At 43.9% G+C, this 24252-nt stretch overlaps 1 protein-coding gene across 4 annotated transcripts in view; it reads left to right on the forward strand.

Annotated features, from left to right (window-relative positions):
• The window catches only part of RAI14 (retinoic acid induced 14), an 85390-nt gene that overhangs the window by 59323 nt on the left and 1815 nt on the right, over positions 1-24252 (forward strand). For 3 of the 4 annotated variants that reach the window (XM_072134560.1, XM_072134569.1, XM_072134554.1), the window contains 14 exons: positions 2234-2322; positions 2959-3023; positions 5468-5525; positions 6758-6828; positions 12784-12890; positions 14870-15048; positions 15231-15259; positions 17232-17321; positions 17794-17880; positions 19091-19145; positions 20308-20423; positions 20623-22119; positions 22395-22544; positions 23478-23543. In XM_072134560.1, coding sequence (XP_071990661.1) covers positions 2234-2322; positions 2959-3023; positions 5468-5525; positions 6758-6828; positions 12784-12890; positions 14870-15048; positions 15231-15259; positions 17232-17321; positions 17794-17880; positions 19091-19145; positions 20308-20423; positions 20623-22119; positions 22395-22544; positions 23478-23543 — 2659 coding nt within the window. The remainder of the gene's footprint in view (positions 1-2233; positions 2323-2958; positions 3024-5467; positions 5526-6757; positions 6829-12783; positions 12891-14869; positions 15049-15230; positions 15260-17231; positions 17322-17793; positions 17881-19090; positions 19146-20307; positions 20424-20622; positions 22120-22394; positions 22545-23477; positions 23544-24252) is intronic. The other variant, XM_072134577.1, reaches the window with a different exon arrangement.

Below are 24252 nucleotides of genomic sequence, written 5' to 3' on the forward strand. Positions count from 1 at the left end.
ATCTACAGCAGCCGCTGTTTATTGTTCTTTTCTCACTCAGATGGATCATGTAGGACATTATAGAGAAGGACTGACCTGTACTGATGGGAATAAAGCATTGGGGTAAGGCAGAAACCTCCTGTCTTACCTCCATCATTATAGGAAATCTACCATCAAAATGCATCATGATAAACCAGGCTCATAGATCCAGGCACCGGGACTGTGGTAATTGTCTTATATTTGTTATGTGTGGCCTCCTTCATCAACTTACAGTCATGCTAATGAGTCAGCTCTATGTGGGTGTTACCAGAGCTCCTCTGCGCTATAGCTTTACAGGCTGTTACACTGTGCAGTAGCGCTACCTCCTCCTACTATGTGAGATTACATTTGGCAGTGGAAGTGTAAACAGTTTAACAGCCTCTGAAGCTACAGCACTGAGGAGCTCTGGTAATGTGCCTCCCCAAAGCACTTCTGGCTCATAATTGTAATATTTGATTTTAAAAGGAAGGAGGCGATTGATCACAAATATAAGAAGATACCACAGTCCCGGTGCCTGGATCTATGAGTAATGTCCCTGGTTTATCAGGATGGATTTTGATTCTGGATTTCCTTTGAGAACCACATCAGTGCATCTTATCACAGAACCTTTTCTGCCTGTATCCTCATCCTTTCAAGCTTCATATTCATCTTGTAAAGACTTCCCGGAGGTCTCACCCAATGCTCAGTAAACCCTTCACAACAGCGAGACAAACCACAAATTCTTCTGTCTCAAGAGACGACAGAACCCTCTTCGGGTGACCGGACCTGCGCTGTCAGACGTCTGCTTATTGTCTCCGAGTTTCCTGTGGACAATGACCTCGGAATATTTTTGGGCAGAAAGTTAGTAGCTAAGACTGTATTGTTCTGGCTCTCATACAAAAAATGTTATTCACAAAAACTTTAGAATTTTCTTGAAGAGGCGCAGCTGTGGTGGAACTACCCCTGGCCATTTGGTAGCTCCATCACTGGGAAATTTTGTACCATCCGGTATTCATTGTCTAGAAAACCTACATTTCTTGGGAGATTTTTAGGAAAGCTATAACAAAAAATCATAGCCGGAACCTAATAAAGAAGGAAAATCAGGACGCAGATGTGTTTATTATACTTTAGACAGAATTTATTGATGGCCTCAGAACTCTTACTGTCTGTTTTAGGAGTTCTTTCTGGAAGTTCTCTGCTTCTCTCCCACTATCCACCTACACACAGTGATTGGCAGTGAGGGTTTTGATTACTGCACCCATGCACAGTGATTGGCAGTTAGAGTCTTGATTACTCCACCCACACACAGTGATTGACAATGAGAGTCCTGATTACCCCACCCACACAGTGATTGGCAGTGAGAGTCCTGATTACCCCGCCCACACACAGTGATTGGCAGTGAGAGTCCTGATTACTCCACCCACACACAGTGATTGACAATGAGAGTCCTGATTACCCCACCCACACAGTGATTGGCAGTGAGAGTCCTGATTACCCCGCCCACACACAGTGATTGGCAGTGAGAGTCCTGATTACTCCAACCACACACAGTGATTGACAATGAGAGTCCTGATTACTCCACCCACACACTGTGATTGGCAGTGAGAGTCCTGATTACCCCGCCCGCACACAGTGATTGGCAGTGAGAGTCCTGATTACTCCACCCATGCACAGTGATTGGCAGTGAGAGTCCTGATTACCCCGCCCACACACAGTGAATGGCAGTGAGAGTCCTGATTACCCTGCCCACACACAGTGATTGGCAGTGAGAGTCCTGATTACTCCACCCACACACAGTGATTGACAATGAGAGTCCTGATTACTCCACCCACACACTGTGATTGGCAGTGAGAGTCCTGATTACCCCGCCCACACACTGTGATTGGCAATGAGAGTCCTGATTACTCCACCCATGCACAGTGATTGGCAGCGAGAGTCCTGATTACCCCGCCCACACACAGTGATTGGCAGTGAGAGTCCTGATTACTCCACCCACACACAGTGATTGACAATGAGAGTCCTGATTACTCCACCCACACACAGTGATTGGCAGTGAGAGCCCTAATTATCCCGCCCCCACACAGTGATTGGCAGTGAGAGCCCTAATTATCCCGCCCCCACACACAGGAGGGATTGTCAAGGAGGGATGGGCTATCTATAGCTGGGTAGTGTAAGTATGTGTATGAATTGGGACTCTTGTTCCGCATACTAAAATGAACTTGGTTTTGTTCCTCAGGTTTCACCTCGCTGCAATAAAGGGCAATGCAGAATGTCTAAGGCTCATGTTGGCGCAAGGAGCAGATGTCGCAGCTCAGGATTTGTCAGGTAAACTTATCCACTGTGCATGGAAAAGGGATCTGTAATGGAAAATTAAACATTTTATAAATGTTTTTTAATTAAAAATCTGCTACTGTGAGTACAGTTCCTAAGTAGATTGATTTATTGCCGTGGATACAGACTACAAATTCTGTGTAGTCAGATCCAGCAGTCATACTCACTTTTAGCTGTCTCATAATTCAGAAATTAAAAGGTATTTGTAAGCTGGATTTAGAAGTACTTTGGGCAGTCAGGTATTGTCCCTGGAGAGATTTGTAATCAGACCTCTGTTGTTGTTAGTAGCAGCAGGACTGTGATATATGGATTTATATTCCAGGGTTGTAGCTTCTCAAAGAGCACTGCTGTGCTTTTTAGCTCTCTGCAGCCAGTGCAAGGTAATGTCTCTGGTGAGATGTGTGATTACACCTTTGAGTAAGTTGTTAGTAGCAGCAGCACTGTGAAATATGGCATTCTATTCCAGGATTGTAAATTCTTCAAGTGCACTGGGGGTGTGTCCTCACACTGCTGTGCTCTGTGCTCTCTGCACTGAGCTGCTCCAGATCCACAGAACTTTTCTGAATTGATCATCCCTAACCCCACATAGCGCAGCCCATTGTCTCTGATCACGGTGTGTATTTATTGCAGGTCACAGTGTCTTACACCTGGCCGTGAAACACAACCACGTAGATTGCATCAAGAGACTTCTGCAGGTAGGTACCCACTTTACAAACCTCCAGTTTTGCTGGTAGATAATATTAGGTCTTATGTTGGGGAGATCTCACTGGGGATCAGTGGGGGTCCCAACAATCAGACCCCACAGATCAATTTGGCCCCTTTTCCGCCTAATTAACACAAAATACTCTAGAAAGTTCCCTGATACAAGGCATAAACGTTATTCCCTGCGGACTCGGGGAAGCGTGAGGAGGTCTAATACCAGATAGACAGGATTGCAGCTGATTAATAATCTCATACAATGGCGCCATTTACAGGACATCTCCTCCATTCACTGAACCTGCGCTGGCAGAAAACTGACCCCATATGACGCGGAGCCCCTGGATCAGGCTCCATCTCCGGCAGCTGCTCCATTGGCTCAGTTTAAGTTTTAACAAATTGGGGCACATTTACTAAGAAGAGTGCAGTGTGTACTATGTGCAGTGTCCTGTGTATAGTGCAGGGGGCGCCAGATTCAGGATTTCTGGTGCACGTTCTTCATGAATCTGGCGCCCCCTGCACTGCGCCGACAAAGTGCACCAACTTTTTTTTTTGGTGCACCTTTAACATGGGCCGTGCGACACAATTCTGTCGGACTTTGCATGTTAAATCTGGAGCCCAATCCAGATGTCGCATGGAGACCAGCACAGCTGCTCCACAAAAGGGTCGGTCACGTGCAACACAAATGTGGTGCAGACACTTCTTAAATACCTGCGAAAATAGTTAACACTAGAAAGAACGTGCAAAGTCCGACAGAAAACTGGCGCAAGCACCTTAGTAAATGTGCCCCATTATGTTAACATTTCATTTTGTTAACACAAATGTTAACAACAACGTAGTTAGGCAAATCTCCTCTCCTGCGTTTCAAAACACAATGTAAACGCCTTGTGTGAACGCAACCTAAATCTTTTTTACTTTTTAATCCTAAAGGAGATGCACCCAGACTGACGGTGCACAAAATCTACAAATTCCAGGCGTGCTGCGAGTGGGAAACCACCATGTGAGGGTCACTCACTTAGTACCCTGCTACTTCCAGGGATATACTCCCGGGCCAGGGGAAGGGCTGCTTACATGAGGTTACAGTTTAGTTATCTGACCCCTACACTCATGAAGACACCAGAATTAATTAGACCCTGACCAGACCCCAATCCATAACCCAATTCAGGACCTCAAGACCAGACAACTAAAATAAATGAGACCTAAAAGAAGAAACATAAAATTAAATAGAGCCTAGGCCATACCCCTTGATTAATTCAGACCTCTAAATCCCAATCCTATTCAAATATATATCCCTTAGGGTGGTGACACACGTGGCATTTTTGGGCCGTTTTTAGTTTAGTTTAGTTAAAGCGAACATGTCACCAGGAATGTCATTTTTAGCTGGTAGGAGGTTCCAGTAGCCTCTGCTATGCTGATTTTTAAAATGCCTTCGCCAGCATTCTGCATAATTTCAGTAGTTTATAATAGTTTATTTCACATCACCCGGCTCCCTGCCAGCAATGTGTGGTGAGTCCCTGGGTAGGGGGCAGCTGCAGCCTGCGTGTGCCTGTGTCAGTCTCTTCTCATCCACATAGAGCTCCCTCCTCCCTTCTCCCCACTTCCTGTCATGTGCACTGACCAGGCAGGGGAGGGACATGGTGTGTAAGAGGGGAAGAATGCATGGGAAGACACAGGCACACACAGGCTGCAGGTGTTCCTTCCCATGGGACTCACCACACTCTGCTGGCAGGGAGGCATGTGAATAAACTACTGAAATGATTCAGAATGCTAACAATGGCATTTTTAAAATCAGTATAGCAGAGACTATTGGAAACTGTCACCAGCTAAAAATGACATTCCTGCTGACAGGTTCCCATTAAAGGAACGCTCCAGTCATAGCTAATTCATTGACTAATTCATGGTGCAGGGCATGAAAGGAGGAGCAGGACTCATTTTCATTGTATTCCTCCAACCTAGAGTCCTGCTCCACCTACATGCCCTGCACAAGTTATAACTCAATGGATCAGCTGTGACTGGAGTGTTCCTTTAATCAGACCCCAGACCTTACTAATAAATAAGCCCAGGCCTTACAATGAATCAGACCCCAGGCTGTAATCCTAAAATTAATTAAACCACAGACTGGACCACTGTAATGCATCAGTCCCCAAACTACAGCATTAGACACTAATCAGACCCCAGACCTTACTGCTAAAAAAAAAAAACAAAAAAAAAAACAGAATTTAAAATGAATGAAACCCTTGTCTGTGCCCCTAAAGTTGATCCTGAGCCCGGACTGGACTCCATTAGACTGCTTGTGTTAATTGAGAGACTAAGCTGCTAAAATGAAGGAATTTGGACCCCTAAACCTTACATCTAAAATAAATCTACTGCCTGTACCCCAATACAGGGGGAGTGCGGGGGGAGCTCTGTACATGTTACATTACTAATGGGAATTATTCTGCAGGCTAAATGTCCGACTGAATGCACAGACAACCTCGGGAGAACCTGTGTGCACTATGCAGGTAGGTTACCGCCATCCTGTCCTCATATTACCTTTCCACCATTAACCAGACCTCTGCTTGCTGTCATTGAATAAGACCAATCGTATTTAGATCCAAAGACTGAATTCCCTCCTAATCTGCTACACTGGTGAGCGTCTGGAACATTGGGGCAGATTTTCTTACCCGGTCCATTCGCGATCCAGCCACGCGTTCTCTGCGGTGGATTCGGGTCCGGCAGGGATTTATTAAGGTAGTTCCTCCGCCGTCCACCAGGTGGCGCTGCTGCGCTGAAAAGCATCGGAACGCGCTGGAGTTCACCGGCTCGGGCTGAGTGAAGGTAAGTGCAAGCTCCGCAACAGATTTTTTGTTTTAAATGCAGCGGTTTTTCTGAATCCGTCGGGTTTTCGTTCGGCCAATGCGCCACAATCCGTTCGCGTGCACCAAAATCCCGGGGCAATTCAGGGAGAATAGGCGCAAATCGGAAATATTCGGGTAACACGTCGGGAAACCGCGAATCGGGCCCTTAGTAAATGACCCCCAATGTATCAGTTCAGATGAAATGCCAGACTGAAATTGCTGAAAATCCTCAGCTTTGTACAGTATCAGGTCTGAACGGCTTTCAAAATTCAAATAAACAAGAATCATTGTATTCACTGACAGCAACAAAGGACCTGTCAGGATAAGAGAACATAATGGGGGTCATTTACTAAGGGCCCGAATCGCGTTTTCCCGACGTATTACCCAAATTTTTCCGTTTTGCGGCGATTTTCCCTGAATTTCCTTGGTTTTTGGCGCAGGCGATCGGATTGCGGCGCATCGGCACTGGCATGCATGCGACGGAAATCGGGGGCGTGGCCGAACGATTCGGAGAAACCGCCGCATAAAAAAAAAAAAAAAAGTGTCGCTGGACACGCCCGGCTTGGTGAAATTCAGTGCATTCCGATGAACTTCAACACAGCAGCGACACCTGGTGGACGTCGGGGAAACTACCTTAGTGAATCGCCGGAAGACCCGAATCCTCCGCAGAGAACGCACCGCTGGACCGGGTAAGTAAATCTGCCCCAATAAATTTCTCCCAGTAACAGCGCCACTCCTGTCTATAGGCGGTATCTAGTATTGCAGCTTAGCTTTATTTGAGTAAATGATACAACGTTAAAAAGTATAGAGGTTACATTAATTCAAAGTCCCATAAGCATAAACCCAGTAATTACAAGAATTTGCTGAATTTTGATGTTAATCCCCTTGTTTTTCAGCGGTGAGCGGCTCAGTCCCTGCACTGCAGCTCTTATGTGACCACAAATGCCGCCTGAATGTCAAAGATTTGGTAAGAACTGGATCCAATTATTCCTGTTACACCGTGTATTCAGATGTAGCAGCGCTGAGTTAAAGGGATACGTCAGGCTCAGCCACTATGTGATATTATCTTTGTGTGTGTTAGTAGCAGCAGGACTGTGATGTATAGTTTTATGTTCCTAGATTGTAGCTGGGATGTGTCCTCTGTGCTCTGTGCTGCCAATGTTAGGTATGTCTGGAGGGATGTGTGATCAGCAGGACTGTGATTTATGAATTTATATTAACTCCTATTGTTCCATATGACTATTTGTACTTTGTAATGTAAGATTATATCTGTATATGGCAGTGCGGTGGCTCAGTGGTTAGCACTACAGCCTTGCAGCACTGGGATTCTGGGTTCATGTCCCACCTAGGTCAACATCTGCAAAGAGTTTGTATGTTCTCTATGTGCAGTGGCGTAACTAGGAGAGGCTGGGCCCCATAGCAGATTTCTGCATGGGGCCCCGCCTTCCCCCCCAAAAAAATAGACATATGTAGGCTGCATTCACATAAACGTGTACACGCCAGGCTAGAGCCTGGCAGGCACACATCAGACGCGCTGGGGAGGTGATCGCGGCTCACCCCTCCCCTCTCCATAGAGTATAGAGCCGCATGGTCATTCTTATGGCCACAGATCTCTGTTACGGCCACGGCTTGAAACAGTGAGTACTCATTGTGCTCACTGTACTGAGCCGAGGCACTATAGTCGCCTATGAGGGATGTATATCCGTCAGCAAATTGCAGCCAGATATACGTCCCCCATACGTTCTTGTGAATGCACCCCTACACAGACATATTTCTACAATTACACAAATTTATACACTGATATATACACACCTTTATATACTTATATACACACACATAAAGTTCTACACATGTATAGTTGCACCCATATACATACAAGTATACACACACATTTATGCACTAAGGGCACATTCACATGGCCGTCTGCGGGGACGTACATGCGGCCGCAAATTTGCGGACGCATGTACGTCCCCATAGACGGCAATAGCGGCGCGGCGCAGATACGGTGCCACACATGTGTGGCACCGATCCGGCCCGCACACCGCAAAAAGATAGAGCATGCTCTATCTTTTGGCGTGTGTGCGGCCGTGCGCCACTATTCTCTATGGAGGGAGGAGGGGCCGCCTCCTCCTCCTCTCCAGCACACGGCGGTATGCCCGCACGGCGGGCATACCGCTGTGTGAATGTACCCTAATACAGAGTGTATACAAACTCACAGTATATACACTGACCATATATACACGTGCAGTATAAAAAGACCAAATACACACATGCTGCATATACATACAGAATATACACACATACAACAAATACACACACATTCAGTATATACAGCATATACATACATACTATATGCACAGCATATACAAAAACACACATACATATACATATATTTATATATATATACACACAATAAATACAGCATTTGCATCTATGCATATATACACGCTATATTCAAATATACACATATACACATATACGCAATATACACATACACAGTATATACATATATATATACAATATACACAGTATATACAGTATATATACAATATACACAGTATATACAGTATATATACAATATACACAGTATATACACATATATACAATATACACAGTATATACATATATATACAATATACACAGTATATACATATATATACAATATACACAGTATATACATATACACACAATATACACAGTATATACATATACACACAATATACACAGTATATACATACATATACACACAATATACACAGTATATACATATACACACAATATACACAGTATATACATACATATACACACAATATACACAGTATATACATACATATACACACAATATACACAGTATATACATATATATATATACACAATATACACAGTATATACAATATACACAGTATATACATATACACACAATATACACAGTATATACGTATACACACAATATACACAGTATATACATATATATATATACACAATATACACAGTATATACAATATACACAGTATATACATATACACACAATATACACAGTATATACGTATACACACAATATACACAGTATATACATATATATATACACAATATACACAGTATATACAATATACACAGTATATACATATACACAGCATATACAATATACACAGTATATACATATACACAGAATATACACAGTATATACATATATATATACACAATATACACAGTATATACAATATACACAGTATATACATATACACACAATATACACAGTATATACGTATACACACAATATACACAGTATATACATATACAAACAATATACACAGTATATACATATACACAAAATATACATATACAGACCGATAAATACATGTATTTACTTACCTTTTAGGATGTGTAGGTGACCACCCGGCCGTGGCGTCAGGCGGTTGTTCCGGCGGGTGTTCGGGCAGGAGGGGGGGGGGGGTTATGGTTGTGCACTCGGGCGGGGGAGGGGGTGCGTTCGCCGGGCGGGAAGGAGAGGGGGATGCATTCGCTGGGGCGGGAGGGAGAGGGCGATGCGTTCGCTGGGGCGGGAGGGCGAGGGCGATGCGTTCGCTGGGGCGGGAGGGAGAGGGCGATGCGTTCGCGGGAGGGAGAGGGGGGTGCGTTCGCGGGGGCGGTAGGGAGAGGGCGATGCGTTCGCTGGGGCGGGAGGGAGAGGGCGATGCGTTCGCTGGGGCGGGAGGGAGAGGGCGATGCGTTCGCTGGGTCGGGGGGCGTGGTCATCAACTGTGCCTCGCTATGCAGGGGGTAGGCGGGCCGCGGTTACCTGTGCCGGCGGACGGGGAAGGGACTGGGCGATCCAGGAGTGGAGGGTGGGCCAGGAGAGAGGTGGGCGGTAGCCGGAACACAGAGGGAGGGGCCCGGGGACACGATGTGCCAGGCACCTGGCAGTGCACTGCCGGACCACTTGGCAAAGCACTGACCACAGGGTCCGTGCATCCCCGGGCCCCTGAACCTCATGGGCCCCGTAGCAGCTGCTACGGCTGCTACGGCGGTAGTTACGCCACTGTCTATGTGTTTCCGTGGGTTTCCTCCGGGTCCTCCAGTTTCCTCCCACACTCCAAAACATAATGATAGGTTGATTAGATTGTGAGCCCCATTGGGGATAGGGATCGATCTGGCAAGCTCTGTACAGCGCTGCGTAATATGTTGGCGCTATATTAATGAAGAATTATTATTATATGTCCCCTATGATGTGTAAAGTGCTACAGAATATGATGGCGCTATATATAAATAAAGATTATTATCAGATTCCAGTATCGTAGCTTATCCAAGTGCACTGGATATGTGTACTCACACTGCTGTATTCTGTGCCCTCTGCAGCCAGTGTTGTGTATAGTCCCTAGAAAGATATGTAACCAGTAGCAGCAGGACTGTAAAATATACTTTATGTTCCAGGATTCTACATTTTCCAAGTGCACTGGAGATATGTCCTCACACTGCTGTGGTCTGTGCAGTCTGTGCTTCCTTTCCACTGAGTGGCAGCTGTAGTACTCTACCAGAAGCCTGCTTCAGTTTTAATTCCAATAAGACAGAGCATCGGGGACAACCTGTATTTCAATGCAGAGAGCACAGCAGTGTGAGGACACACCTCCAGTGCAGTTGGAGGAGCTACTAACATACAAACATTCCAGGATTATAGCTTCTTGCAGTGCACTGGGGCATGTCCTTACACTGCTGTACTCTTAGATATCTGCAAAAAGCTGCTCTTAAACATCTTCTGATGTGAGTAAAATTTGTAGGAGACATATGGTTGTATATGACAGCAGAGGGGTCAGATTATGGAACAGTTCAATGCACAGAGCACAGCAGTGTGAGGGCTTTCCACTTCCAGTCCATATGGAGAAGCCACAATCCTGGAATATAAATCCATGTTTCACAGTCCTGCTGCTACTAACAACATACACAAAGGTCTGATTACACATCTCTCCAGGGACAATACATAACACTGGCTGCATAGAGCCCTCCTATGACTATATATTAGTGCAGGGCAGCTGCATACAGCAGGATTAGGGACTTTAGATTGGTTTTAGAGTTCTGAATCAGATGAAAATCTCCTCTCCTACATCTCTCTATCTCTGCACTCAAAACCACAAAACTTATGGTCAGTGCTGGCAAGGTCTGGACTGTGCTTAAACTAAATATAGGTCGTACGATGTCCGCTATCTGCCCCTTTAAGCTCTACACGCTGTTGATAACCTGATCACAAGATATCAAGCGGAAAAAAATCCCTCTGTGATTGCTGTGGTGAGAGGATTCTCCTGCTACAGTGACCACTACAGGAGAAGTATGGTACTACAGGATGACCACTACTATTATACAGCTAATGGGGGTCGACTACATATCATTTATACCCTTGCAAATCTCCCAGTAACCCCCCGGTTCATTATTTACACCCTCACCCTCCAGTGTTCCAGAATAATCACATAGATTAGAAGTTTAGAATATGAATATTCTCAATGTAGCACTGTTATCATATTACTACTTAATAGATGTAACCACAAAGCGGCAGTGACTCCCGTGCTCTATCATTGGGGTTTCCTATATGACTGTTAAGTGTAGGGATGTATAAAACCTCAGCACACATTTCTGACCACACGGATTTGAAGGAGAAATAAGTAAATTTCCTGTAGATTTATTTATAGCAAAGTATTTGTCTAACACAAAGCTCCAAACCCTCTGCATTGACGTAGATTTGAAGGGGTTTTTTATATTGATGACTTATCCTCAGAATAGGTCATCACTATGTGATCGATGAGGGTCTCAGACCAATCAGCTGTTCCGGTTGACCGGTTGCTGCATCCTAAATAGCGGGCGGGGCCAGAAAATGGAGACTTTATCCACCATATAGTGGGGGTTCCTGGATTCTTATAGTCTCTTCTACTGAGCTGCAATAGCCCTGGCTGTCCACTATAGGATACATGACTCTCTACAGGTGATGGTGCAGGGTCTGGGTGTTGGACCCCGACTGAGGATTTCTAAAAGGACCAATGCTTTCTGATTTAGATAAAAGACTTAAAAGTTTCTTGAAGCTACAAAGCTCAGTAGTTCCAGGCACAAAGTCTCTCATAGGCACAGAGCTTGGTGGTTCTAGATGAAATTAGATACTAGATTTGTCAATTACAAAGTCTCCTGAAGACATTGGGGCACATTTATTTCCCCGGTCACTGGAGTTCACTAAAAGTGCATTGTCCGTGTATGATGCAGCGTGCGGCGTTTCACTAAGATGGTGCGCCCGATATCCTGCATATGTCCCTTCCCCGCTCAGGTCCGACGGAGTTCATCTTCTTTTTTGTGGTGCACCTTTAACATAGGACGTGCAACACAATTTGAAAACTAAATCCTGCGCTCGGACCGTCCAATGGCACGCCCCCTAATTTGTGTCACATGGAGGCCAGCGCAGCTGCGCCACAAAAAGGTTGCATGCGCCACAATCCCAGCGCAGACACTTCTTAAATACCTGTGCATTTTAGGTTTAGCCTAGAAGAACGTGCACGGTCTGACAAATGTACAGCGCGCGACCCTTAGTAAATGAGCCCCACAGAGCCTTGTGATCTTATGCACAATTTGATACAAAACCTTTACATAGCTCCTCCGGGTACAATTTGATACAAGACTTTAGGCCCTCTTAAAGGCACACAGCTTGGCAGTTACAGACACAGTTTGATACAATATTGGGAGATTCCAAAGTTTGTAAAAAAAAAAGGCCCAGTGTTTTGCGGTTCAGGGTACAGTTAGATACCAGGCTTTGTGGACACGTAGCTCACTAGGTACATGACTTGCTCGGAGCTTGGTGGTTACTGTGTATCACTGAGTCTTCTCAATTTTGAGAAGTGGACATTTCATTTTTTTTTCTTTTTTACAATATTCTGATTTTTTTTCTTTGCAGGACGGTCACACGCCTCTGTTTATTTCTGTACAACAAGGCCACGTGGAGGCGTGCAAGTGCCTATTAAATCACAAAGCCGACGCAAATGTGGCGGATAAGAACGGAAGGTCAGTGTATGATCCGGACCTGGGTGGAAGAGGTCCCATGTAGTAGGGGTCACTATAATGTACAGGGAGCACATCTTCACACAGGAACATTTTTTTAAATAACATCCAATTGAAGAAATGTTAACATATGGCAAATGAATTCAATTAAATGTAAATGCCCAGATGGGAAAACCCCTTTAAAGCCAAAACATTGCATCCAGCCATAGAATAAACATTACCAATTGTGCATTTTATTTTTGGACTTCTGCCTCTTCTGTGGACTATGGCTCAATTGGGTTTATTCTATGCTGTTCTGGATTTTATATTTTTGGTATGTATCTATGCCTCTCACTCCCTATCACTGGTATATATTCCTCCACCTTGTATAGTCATTGTTGATCACTTCTAAATAATTCCCCCTCCGGTGCGTACACATACACATTGCCTCATTTCTGAGGAATTCCATCCCATGGCCCGGGGTATGTTGTATGAGGTCTGAGCTGGAAAGGTTGTACTTTTTGGAAGCATTAGACGCTTGTCTGAAGACCGAGATGTGATGTATCTTCATATCTGCTGAAATGCTGGATATGTATTTGTCTTACTCTTGAGCAAAGTACGAACTGCGAGGGAGTAAAGCGCAATCCTGGGGAATATCCAAAGTATTAATAGAACAGAAAAAGGAGCAAAGGAACAGAAAATACAGCAGATATCTGATGTATGGAATTATCTATCTATCTCATATCTATATATCTATCTCATATCTATCTATCTGTCTATCTATCTATCTATCTCATGTCTATCTATCTATCTATCTATCTCATATCCATCTCATTTCTATCTATCTATCTATCTCATATCTATCTATCTCATATCTATCTATCTCATATCTATCTATCCATCTATCTATTTATTTATTAATCTTGATCTATTTCATTTCTATCTAACTATATAATGTGTGTGTATGTATCTATACATTTTGATCTATTTATCTATATCTATCTATCTATCCATCTCATATCTATCTATCTATCTATCTATCTATCTATCTATCCATCTCATATCTATCGCATATCTATCTATCTATCTATCTCCTATCTATCTATATATCTATCTATCTCCTATCTATCTATCTATCTATCTATCTATCTCATATCTATCTATCTATCTATCTATCTCATATCTATCTCCTATCTATCTATCTATCTATCTATTTACATCTATCCTATCTATCTATCTATCTATCTATCTATCTATCTATCTATCAGGGGCGTAACTTTAGGGGGTGCAGAGGTTGCGATCGCACCTGGGCCGAAGAGGTTTAGGGGGCCCATAAGATGTCACATTCCCATATGAGAAGATTATTACTATAAACCACACATTATATTTCTGGGCCTGGCACAGACTTTGCACTGGGGCCCATCAGCTTCTAGTTACGCCACTACCTATCTCATACATCTACCCTTTAGCTTAAATCTATATTTCAAATCTCTGTGCCTTTCTTCCTCTCTGTTTTTACTTTTTTTCCTTCCCCCTCTTGCTTTATGTTTTGTTGGTAGTTTTTAGCACGTTCTTTCTGGTTATTTCTGGGATATTCCGAGAGGAAATTCCACAAAGGACACATTTCCTGCAGTACATTCTATATAATAGGGGAATGCTGCAAGAAATATCTGTCTGGGATGTAAAAAAATAAACCTGTACTGATCGCTGCTCCTGTTTTCATTAGGAAATTTAAAACACTTTTAAATATTTGTGGTCCTCAAAGAAATAGACTCCCACAGATATGGGAACTGTCTACATAGAAATCAGACAGAGACTTCTAAAAAAAATTACCCAATGGAATTTTCTCTATAGATATGTACATAGCCTTGATCTGATTGCTTCCAGTCATGATTAGATGATGCGCAGAACATGACATTCCAGACCTGTCTAATCAATCATGGCTGACATCAGAGGGTAGGCAGGCCATGAGGAGTCTAACCTTTCTATCTGCTCTGTCTCAGGACTCCTCTGATGGTAGCGTGTGAAGCCGGGAACCTCAGCATGGTGGACGCCTTGGTGCAGCGAGGAGCCAGTCTATCAGCATCTGACGCCCTGGGCCACGATTCCCTCCATTTTGCCAGATTGTCAGGAAACCCGCACATCCTCAGCCTCCTCCTGTCAAAGACAAGCCAAGAACACGGTATTTATTATGGACCTAGGGTCATGACAGATCCTATTCTAAGAGCAGTCACACATTGCAGCTTTGTACTGTACTGTAATTTCTATAAAAGCAAAGGTGGGGGCAACCAATATGGCCGCCATTACAAGAGGCGCTGAGTAGTCACATACTGCAAGGTCTAATTGCTATATTTCCTTCTATAGAAATGAAGAGTCCGACGAAGCCATTACAGGTACCGGCATCACACCAAACACATCTCCTCTTCTTCTTGTACCTTCTTACCCTTTGTAAGCTGCAGGCAAAGTTTAACCTATTGTATACCAAAAAACAGAATGGGGGGGGGGGGGGGCTGGTTGAGAATACACTGGTTAACCATACACTGGAGAGATGAAAGTTTCTCCAGGGTTAGGGTTGATGTCTAAGATCTTCTTCCTTTCTGAAATAACAAACCTATGCCGTTACTCCTATATGTTCCTTGGATTTGACTCCCCTACTTTTGCACCTGTCGGTAAGAGTTCCCTCTTAGGGTGATGTTTCTCTTGGGTGCACCAAGACAGTGTGGCAAATTTATGTTTTTGTTTGTATAAGGAAAGATTATACAATTTTCCAATGCACAGAAAGTATATTGGAAAATTGTATAACTTTTCATTATACAAACAATAACATTTACAGACGGTCCCCTACTTAAGAACACTCGACTTACATACGACCCCTAGTTACAAACGGACCTCTGGATATTGTTAATTTATTGTACTTTAGCCTTAGGCTACATTAATCAGCTGTAACAGTTATCACAGGCGTCTGTAATGAAGTTTTAGTGTTATTTTGATTCTTATGACAACCCAATATGTTTAAAATCCAATTGTCACAGAGACCAAAAAAATTCTGTCTGGGGTTACAATGATAAAATATACAGTTCCGACTTACATACAAATTCAACTTAAGAACAAACCTACAGACCCTATCTTGTATGTAACCAGGGGACTGCCTGTATATGCTGAAATGGGAATTTCCCTTAAAGCAACCAAAACACAGAAATGTCTATGCCCTCACACCTGTAAATGCAGTTGGAAAGTTCTAGCAGGGCACTAGCAATGAAATATTGAAATGGAGAGACCTAGCAGGGCACTAGTAGTTGGAAATTGTAGAACAGTACGAGTAAAAATTCAGTTGTGAGATTCTAGCTCGGTATTTATATAAGGTCCTAGGCCTCTGGTGGCGAACCTATGGCACGGGTGCCAGAGGTGGCACTTGGAGCCCTTTCTGTGGGCACCCAGCACAGAATTTACCAGATAGGACTCATGGCTTCCTCCTGCAGTTCAAGACAGCCTAGGACAGGCCACGCTCAGCTCTATTTTAAAGTGACACCTACTTGGCTGCCAGGACTACAGGAGGAGTGAGAAGGTGTGGACAGATATGGGTTGTCGTTGGAGCTCCTGCTTTGGGTCCCTTGATTCTTCCTCTTCAGGGAACCCTTGAGGGAAGCTACAATCTAAATGTCTCCTGCTTTCTATTGTATTGGTGTCCTCAGGACGCCAATACGATTGAAACTTGTGATACTACAGAGATCAATAGGTTACTGCTCAAATTATCATTTTGGCACTTTGCGAAATAAAAGTGGGTTTTGGTTGTAGTTTGGGCACTCTGTAACTACAAGGTTCGCCATCACTGTCCTAAGCAATTGAACAATAGAAAAATTCAGTGCCTTCAAAGGGCACTTAAAATAATGAAGGTGGAATGTCTTAGAAGGGCAGCAACATGTGGGAATTGAGGTTGAAGGTCCTATCAGGGCACTAGGTCACTATGGTGGTCTGATTCACTAAGTTACAGTCCTGCATTTTACAATGTAATCCTAATGGGTGGTGTTTATGCTAACTAGTGATACAGGGGTATATGGTACTTCTCTACATGGGTTGTAGTGTCTGTGGCTGTTGGGGGGTGTAGTCCCCTTGATCAGTGTAACATTTGATATTAGATAATATGATTACATAATATAAGCTTAATCTGTAGCAGCTCTCTGAATAATCTCCATAGATGACAGTAGGCGTCCTCTCTCTTGCCTGGTGTAGATGCTGCCTGTATACTGCATGTATGATCCCCCCTCCTCCTCCTCCGGTAGTCGTATAACTATATAGAGATAAGTCTTGCTCAGTTTCTACTAACAAAACTAACAGCTCCATTTTTCTGGCCTGTAAAACTTCCAGCATGATCAAGTCACTAGATTAAGCTCAGAGAGAAGTGGAACCCCCAAAAAACGCAAAGCTCCGCCTCCTCCTCCTATCAGCCCTCTACAGGTAACATCCTTTACATGTTGTATTATTATGTATGTTTTTAGCTCATGTGGAATTGTAATGAAAATGCATGTTTTTGAATATATGCAAATTAACCTTTAGGTGCACCGTGGGCATGGCCATAAGATCTGGTGTGACCCCGTAGCTGACACAGTCCCATTTGGTAGTTGGTGGTTTTGGAGCAAAAAAATTAAGGGTTATTAACAGAGTTGTGTGATCCAGAACCTCATGGTTACATACTGCAGTCCGATCGCACTTGTCTGTTTACCTAAAAGTTAAAGTACTGCAGTAACCATCAGTATTTGATTGATATGGTTGGTTAGAATGGGATAGTAAAAGAGTCAAGTAGGCGGGGATAAAGCATCCTCTAGTCATATACTGGAGATACTAATAGCCGTAGTGGAGGAGTGTCCTGTTTTGGCAGCAGAAAGTGACCTCTTTCCTCATCTTGATGATCATCCCTTTGTCTTTACAGCTAAGTGACTTATCATCTCCGTTGTCATCGACATCCACCCCGCTCTCAGCCAAAGGGGAGGTCTTCTTCTCAGAAAATAGCAGCAAGGTAATGTGTATAGCTAATAGTCATCTATGAGGAGATTGAGGGGCACAGGGGAGTGCAGGCATGATCACAAGAGCTTACAATCTATAAGGAGATAGGAGGACACGAGGTCAGAGGCCCTGATCACAAGAGCTTACAATCTATAAGGAGACAGGATGACACAAGAGGAGTGAGGACTCTGATCATGAGAGCTTACAATCTATAAGGAGATAGGAGGACACAAGAGGAGCAAAGACCCTGATCACAAGAGCTTACAATCTATAAGAAGACAGGAGGACACAAGATGAGTGAAGACCTTGATCATAAGAGCTTACAATCTTTTGATAAGTAGGGGGACACAAGATGAGTGAGGACTCTGATCACAAGAGCTAACAATCTATAAGGAGATAGGAGGACACGAGGTCAGAGGCCCTGATCACAAGAGCTTACAATCTATAAGGAGACAGGAGGACACAAGAGGAGTGAGGACTCTGATCATGAGAGCTTAAAATCTATTGATAGGTAGGGGGACACAAGATGAGTGAGGACTCTGATCATGAGAGCTTACAATCTATAAGGAGATAAGAGGACACAAGATGAGTAAGACCTTGATCATAAGAGCTTACAATCTTTTGATAGGTAGGGGGACACAAGATGAGTGAGGACTCTGATCACAAGAGCTTACAATCTATAAGGAGATAGGAAGACACAAGATGAGTGAGGGCCCTGATCACAAGAGCTTACAATCTATAAGGAGATAGGAGGACACCAGGTCAGAGGGCCCTGATCACAAGAGCTTACAATCTATAAGGAGATGGGAGGACACAAGATGAGTGAGGGCCCTGATCACAAGAGCTTACAATCTATAAGGAGATAGGAGGACACAAGAGGAGTGAGGACTCTGATCACAAGAGCTTACAATCTATAAGGAGATGGAAGGGGACACAAGAGGAGACAAGGTCCTGCTCCTGCACAACTCACTGATTATCTGGGGTAGTGAATTCCAGAGAACGGATTAGCTCAAGAAAAGTCATGGAGAGCAAACGGCACTTACCTGCTTTCATACCTGCCCTATAGAGTTGGCCTCAGTGTGAATAGCTACTAGTAGTTACACAGCAATAGTCGGCTGCTTACATTGAGGTCCATGGACAGTTGTGTTGGGGAGACAAGTAACTAATGTTTTCAGAACTTTCCCACCGCTGGACTCATGATTTATTGAATTGTGTTTTCTCAGGATGAAAATTCACCCTACAGACGGGAGTACAGGGACAGGCTGAGTGACAGCACAGGTAAGAGGAGCTCTGGAGGATTCTTACTAGAAGGTCAGGCTCGGGTTGTCACCTTATCTGGGGTTAAAGGTTCCTTACATCATATTATTAAAGGTATATTGTAGGACCCATGTATCTATCTGTATGTAATCAAGTGACAAATACAGGGTTTTTATCTTTCAAATGGCACAAGGATCAACAGAAACTTTGATTTTATGTTATCAACCCACTTACTGTAGCTTCTCCTCCTGTATAACATCCATTGACTGAATCAGGAACTTATCACATGTTACTATACATGCGCCAATGACACCCACGTTGGGAAATAAAGGAACTTTTCTTATTGTCATCCCCTCCTGTACAGCCTTCAGTAAACCTATGGAGGGATACAGGAAAGTCTCTTCATGTTCTCACCCCATTTCCAATGACAGCTGTTATCTCTCCTCCTGTAAGTGCTATGGTGACCCTGTGGGAAGACTACAGTGACCTTTCTCCTGGTTATCACTTCACTTATCAGTCATGGTTGCTACTGCCACCTCTACTTCTACACAACCTCCATGGAGGAAGGACACAGGAACTTTATTTCATGTTATTAGCCCTGTACAGTCTTCAGTAAAACCAGGAACTGGAACTTTTCTTCATGTTCTCATCCTTTCCCCCTTCCATTCCCCAATCATTCCAGGCAGGGACTTTTCTGTACCTTATCGCCCCTCTTTTCATGTAAGGGGTAAGATGATGAGCAGCTACATAATTAATCACAATTTCTGCATACCCCCAGGGTTTTTTTTTTAGGATTCCTGAAAAGCCCCTTTAAGAGAGTGACTGTGCAGTACTAGTAAGTTTCACCCCCAGTATGTAGCAGTAAATTATTTCTAATCTTGAGTCCGGACTGTAGTCCCATTAGTATAACCCTCCACCCAACCAGTCCTGTCTTGTTAGGACGGGGAAGTTATGTGGCCCTGGGCTATGACGACTCCGCAGGAGTTACCGGCAGTAGACTGACAGTGATTTCCAGTGAAACTATTTAAAAAAATATATTATTAAAGGGATTTCCTGGTGTTAGGTTTTTAGAAGGGTTTTCCAGCAATGAAGTATTGACGGTCTATCCTTAGGATGTATAATATGGGTGGGGGGTCTTCTTATCATTCCTATAGTAATCACTCTGCATCTTCTCGCTTTCTAGAGGACAGTCTGCTGGATGTGAGCTCGGAGGCGGATCACCAGGATACCCTCTCACAGCTGCAGGCCAAGGTGGTCTCTCTAACACTGCTCAACAAGGAGTTACAGGAGAAGTTACAGGTATGTACAGCGGGAGACCATCCACTAGTTCACCAGGTTATTGATATTGGTGACCTATCCAGTATCGGTGGGGGTCCTACACCTGGTAACAACTTCATTCTATTGCTTTTTTTACTGCATATGGCACAGGGAGAGAGATGTAATTGTGTACTACAGAATGTTTAATAACAAAATCTACATCTGTATCAATTGTTTGTAGGAGAAAGCAACCACTGAGGCATTGACAGATATCAGCTGCGACTCCTACCATTCTACGCAGGCAGACCTCAACCAATCTGTTGCCAAAAATCAAGATGCAAAATCCCCAGAGAATTCCGATACATCCTTTGAGTCCCAGATTGAAATAGTCAACAATGAACACAAACTAAAAGTAATGGAAAAAACCATTGAAGATATGAAAATCCAATTGGAGGAGTCCGAAACAAAGAGGAAGAGCTTGGAAGACCAGATCCGGTTAAGTTATAGGGAGTCCTTAAGTACGGAAACTTCAGAGGTGGCCTCGGATATGGACCTTCAATCTCAGGAATCACCTAGTGATATGAAACAGGACATTTCCTTTAAGCCAAATCTACAAAGGATGTCAAGAGTGGAGCAAGACGAAGATGGAGTCATGAAAACGAGCGCCGAAAGTTTGTTGGTGCTGGAAGAGTTTGAAGCTCTGAAGAGGGAGTACCAGGAGGTCCTGGCGGAGAGTGAGAGGAAGGAGAACGAGATGAACGATTTGAGGCACCAGATAGATGTCGTAACCCAAAGTATCGTCAACTTGGTGCCTATAGAGAAGCAAGAGGAGATGGAGAAATCTTACTGTGCCGTCATACAGCAGCTGAACGAGGAGAACACGAAGCTGAACATGAAGCAGCAGGAATTATTGGAAGAAATGAAGAGGTTACAGAAGGAATTAGAAAGTAAGACAGAGCCAAGATCCCCGGTGGAGAACGGTCAGGTGGAGGAGGACATGATAAGAACCATAGATGACTTGACGAAGCAGGTGAACGAGTTGTCTCTGTTATACAGTGAAGCCCAGGCAGAACTGGAGAAGATGAGGCAGGCGTCACTGGACGTCTCGCCAGATTTCATCCATAAGGAAGAACATGAGAAGCTTTTGAGAGAAGTTGAAGAAGGCAAAGAGAAAGTGGAGAGTGATTTAGTGGACTTGGCCTCCCAGCACGCGAGAATATTGGAAGAAGTATGTGAGCTGAAGCAACAGTTGGACAAGGAGAAGGGGCACACGTCAACGTCTGAACATGTGCAAGTCATTGAAGAACATAAACTTTCGATTGCAAATATGGAAGTGGAGAGGAACGAGCTGAGAGAGAAAATCGCTATTCAAGAATCCCGAATTCAGAGCCTACAAGATGAACTTCAGCAAGAGAAGTCTATGGTCCAAGAAGCCACCGTGACCAAACGGTTATTAGCCGAGCGGCAGGTGTCTCTGGAAGACGACATCAGCGACTTGTCTACACGGGTCAACGACCTGTTGAAGGAACGAGAGACATTTTCGGTGGAGAAGGAGCAGGTTATAAAGGAATTGTCGAAAGTGAAAGAAGAGAAGGAGTCCGTACGAGAAACGTTACGAAGTAAGGAGCAAGAGCTGGAAGAGCTCAGGAGGAAGCACGGAAAAGTGCAGGAAGATCTGGCCGAGGTGAAGAGGTTGTCGGAAAATACCTCAAAAATGGATGAAGACAAAGACAAAAAGGTTGGTGAAGACTTTTTTTTTTTTTTTTTTAGAATATTTTGTATATTTTTGATAAAATATGAAGTCTTTTTAGGTTCTAGGAGCTGGGGGCTCCACCAAGAGAGATGACCTAAGAGTATGGCCACCTCTCTCCATCCTGAGGTGTTCATAAGAAGACATCTTTGACCTGTTGTGTAATATTATTGCATAGTGATCACGTCTGGTGACTTGATGTATGGTATGATTATCACACACTACTCGAGGAGCATAACTAAGATGAATTCATGATCTTCCAGATAAACGAGCTCTCCAAGGAAGTGAACAAACTCAGAGATGCACTAAACAGCCTGTCCCAGCTATCCTTCACCACAAGCACTCCCAAGCGGCAAAGCCAGCAGCTGGAATCTCTGCAGCAGCAGGTCAGACAGCTGCAGAACCAGTTGGTGGTAAGTCCTTCTTCTTCTCCATATCTACCTCCACCTCAAAACCCAATATTGAAGTTTGCGGTGGCATCTGTTCTCCCAGGACCCCTCACTGGAGACTAAACATAGTAATAATTCTAGGACAGTGGTGGCGAACCTATAGCACGGGTGCCAGAGGTGGCACTCGGAGCCCTTTCTGTGGGCACCCAGGTCTTCACACCAACACAAGAGTTTTCCAGATATGACTCAAGGCTTTCTCCTGTGATCCAAGACAGCCCAGGACGCGCCACGCTCAGTGCTATTTTAAAGCCACATCCTTGGCTGCCAGGACTACAGGAGGAGTGAGAAGGTGTGGACAGAGATGGATTGTCATTGGAGCTCCTGCTCTGGGTCCCCTGATTCTTCCTCTTCAGTGGACCCTGGAGGGAAGCTACAATCCAGATTTCTCCATCATCTTTCTATTGTATTGGTGAACTCAGGACACCAATATGTTTAAAACCTGTGATACACCAGGGATCCATAGGTTACTGCTTAAATTGTCATGTTGGCACTATGCGACATACAAGTGGGTTTTGGTTGCAGTTTGGGCACTCTGTCTCTAAAAGGTTCGCCATCACAGTTCTAGGACGTCCAGAGGTAGCCGTCTCACCGGGTCCTGATGCTTTAGGGTTCCTGGTCCTCAACCCTTTTGGAGTCCATCGGTGGGAATGAGTACAATAGTGAGGTCATACACAGATGTTGGGGAGAAGGTCTGGTTCATAGTCAGTGTTTGGCTTGTAATTCATCCCAAAGGTGTTAGATGGGGTCATAATCAGTGATCTGTGCAGCTGCTCAAGTTTCTTCACATCCAACTCATTACTACGTCCCCAAAAATTTACTACTTATTATGATTATGTTATTTCATCATTTTCACTGTTCAGTCGAATGTGACAAATATTTAATACTTTATACCCCCAGGAAACCAAGAAGCAGCACCAAGAAATTGTATCAGTTTACAGGATGCATCTGCTCTATGCTGTTCAGGTAAAAACACCTTATTTTAGCAGAATAGTGAGTGCAGCTCTGCAGTATAATACAGGATGTAACTCAGGATCAGTACAGGATAAGTAATGTCATGTATGTACACAGTGACTGCACCAGCAGAAGAATAGTGAGTGCAGCTCTGGAGTATAATACAGGATGTAACTCAGGATCAGTACAGGATAAGTAATGTCATGTATGTACACAGTGACTGCACCAGCAGCAGAATAGTGAGTGCAGCTCTGGGGTATAATACAGGATGTAACTCATGATCAGTACAGGATAAGTAATGTCATGTATGTACACAGTGACTGCACCAGCAGCAGAATAGTGAGTGCAGCTCTGGAGTATAATACAGGATGTAACTCAGGATCAGTACAGGGTAAGTAATGTCATGTATGTACACAGTGACTGCACCAGCAGCAGAATAGTGAGTGCAGCTCTGGAGTATAATACAGGATGTAACTCAGGATCAGTACAGGATAAGTAATGTCATGTATGTACACAGTGAGTGCACCAGCAGCAGAATAGTGAGTGCAGCTCTGGAGTATAATACAGGATGTAACTCAGGATCAGTACAGGATAAGTAATGTCATGTATGTACACAGTGACTGCACCAGCAGCAGAATAGTGAGTGCAGCTCTGGAGTATAATACAGGATGTAACTCAGGATCAGTACAGGATAAGTAATGTCATGTATGTACACAGTGAC

Source organism: Engystomops pustulosus, chromosome 1, assembly GCF_040894005.1.
Source record: "Engystomops pustulosus chromosome 1, aEngPut4.maternal, whole genome shotgun sequence".
NCBI lineage: Eukaryota > Metazoa > Chordata > Amphibia > Anura > Leptodactylidae > Engystomops > Engystomops pustulosus.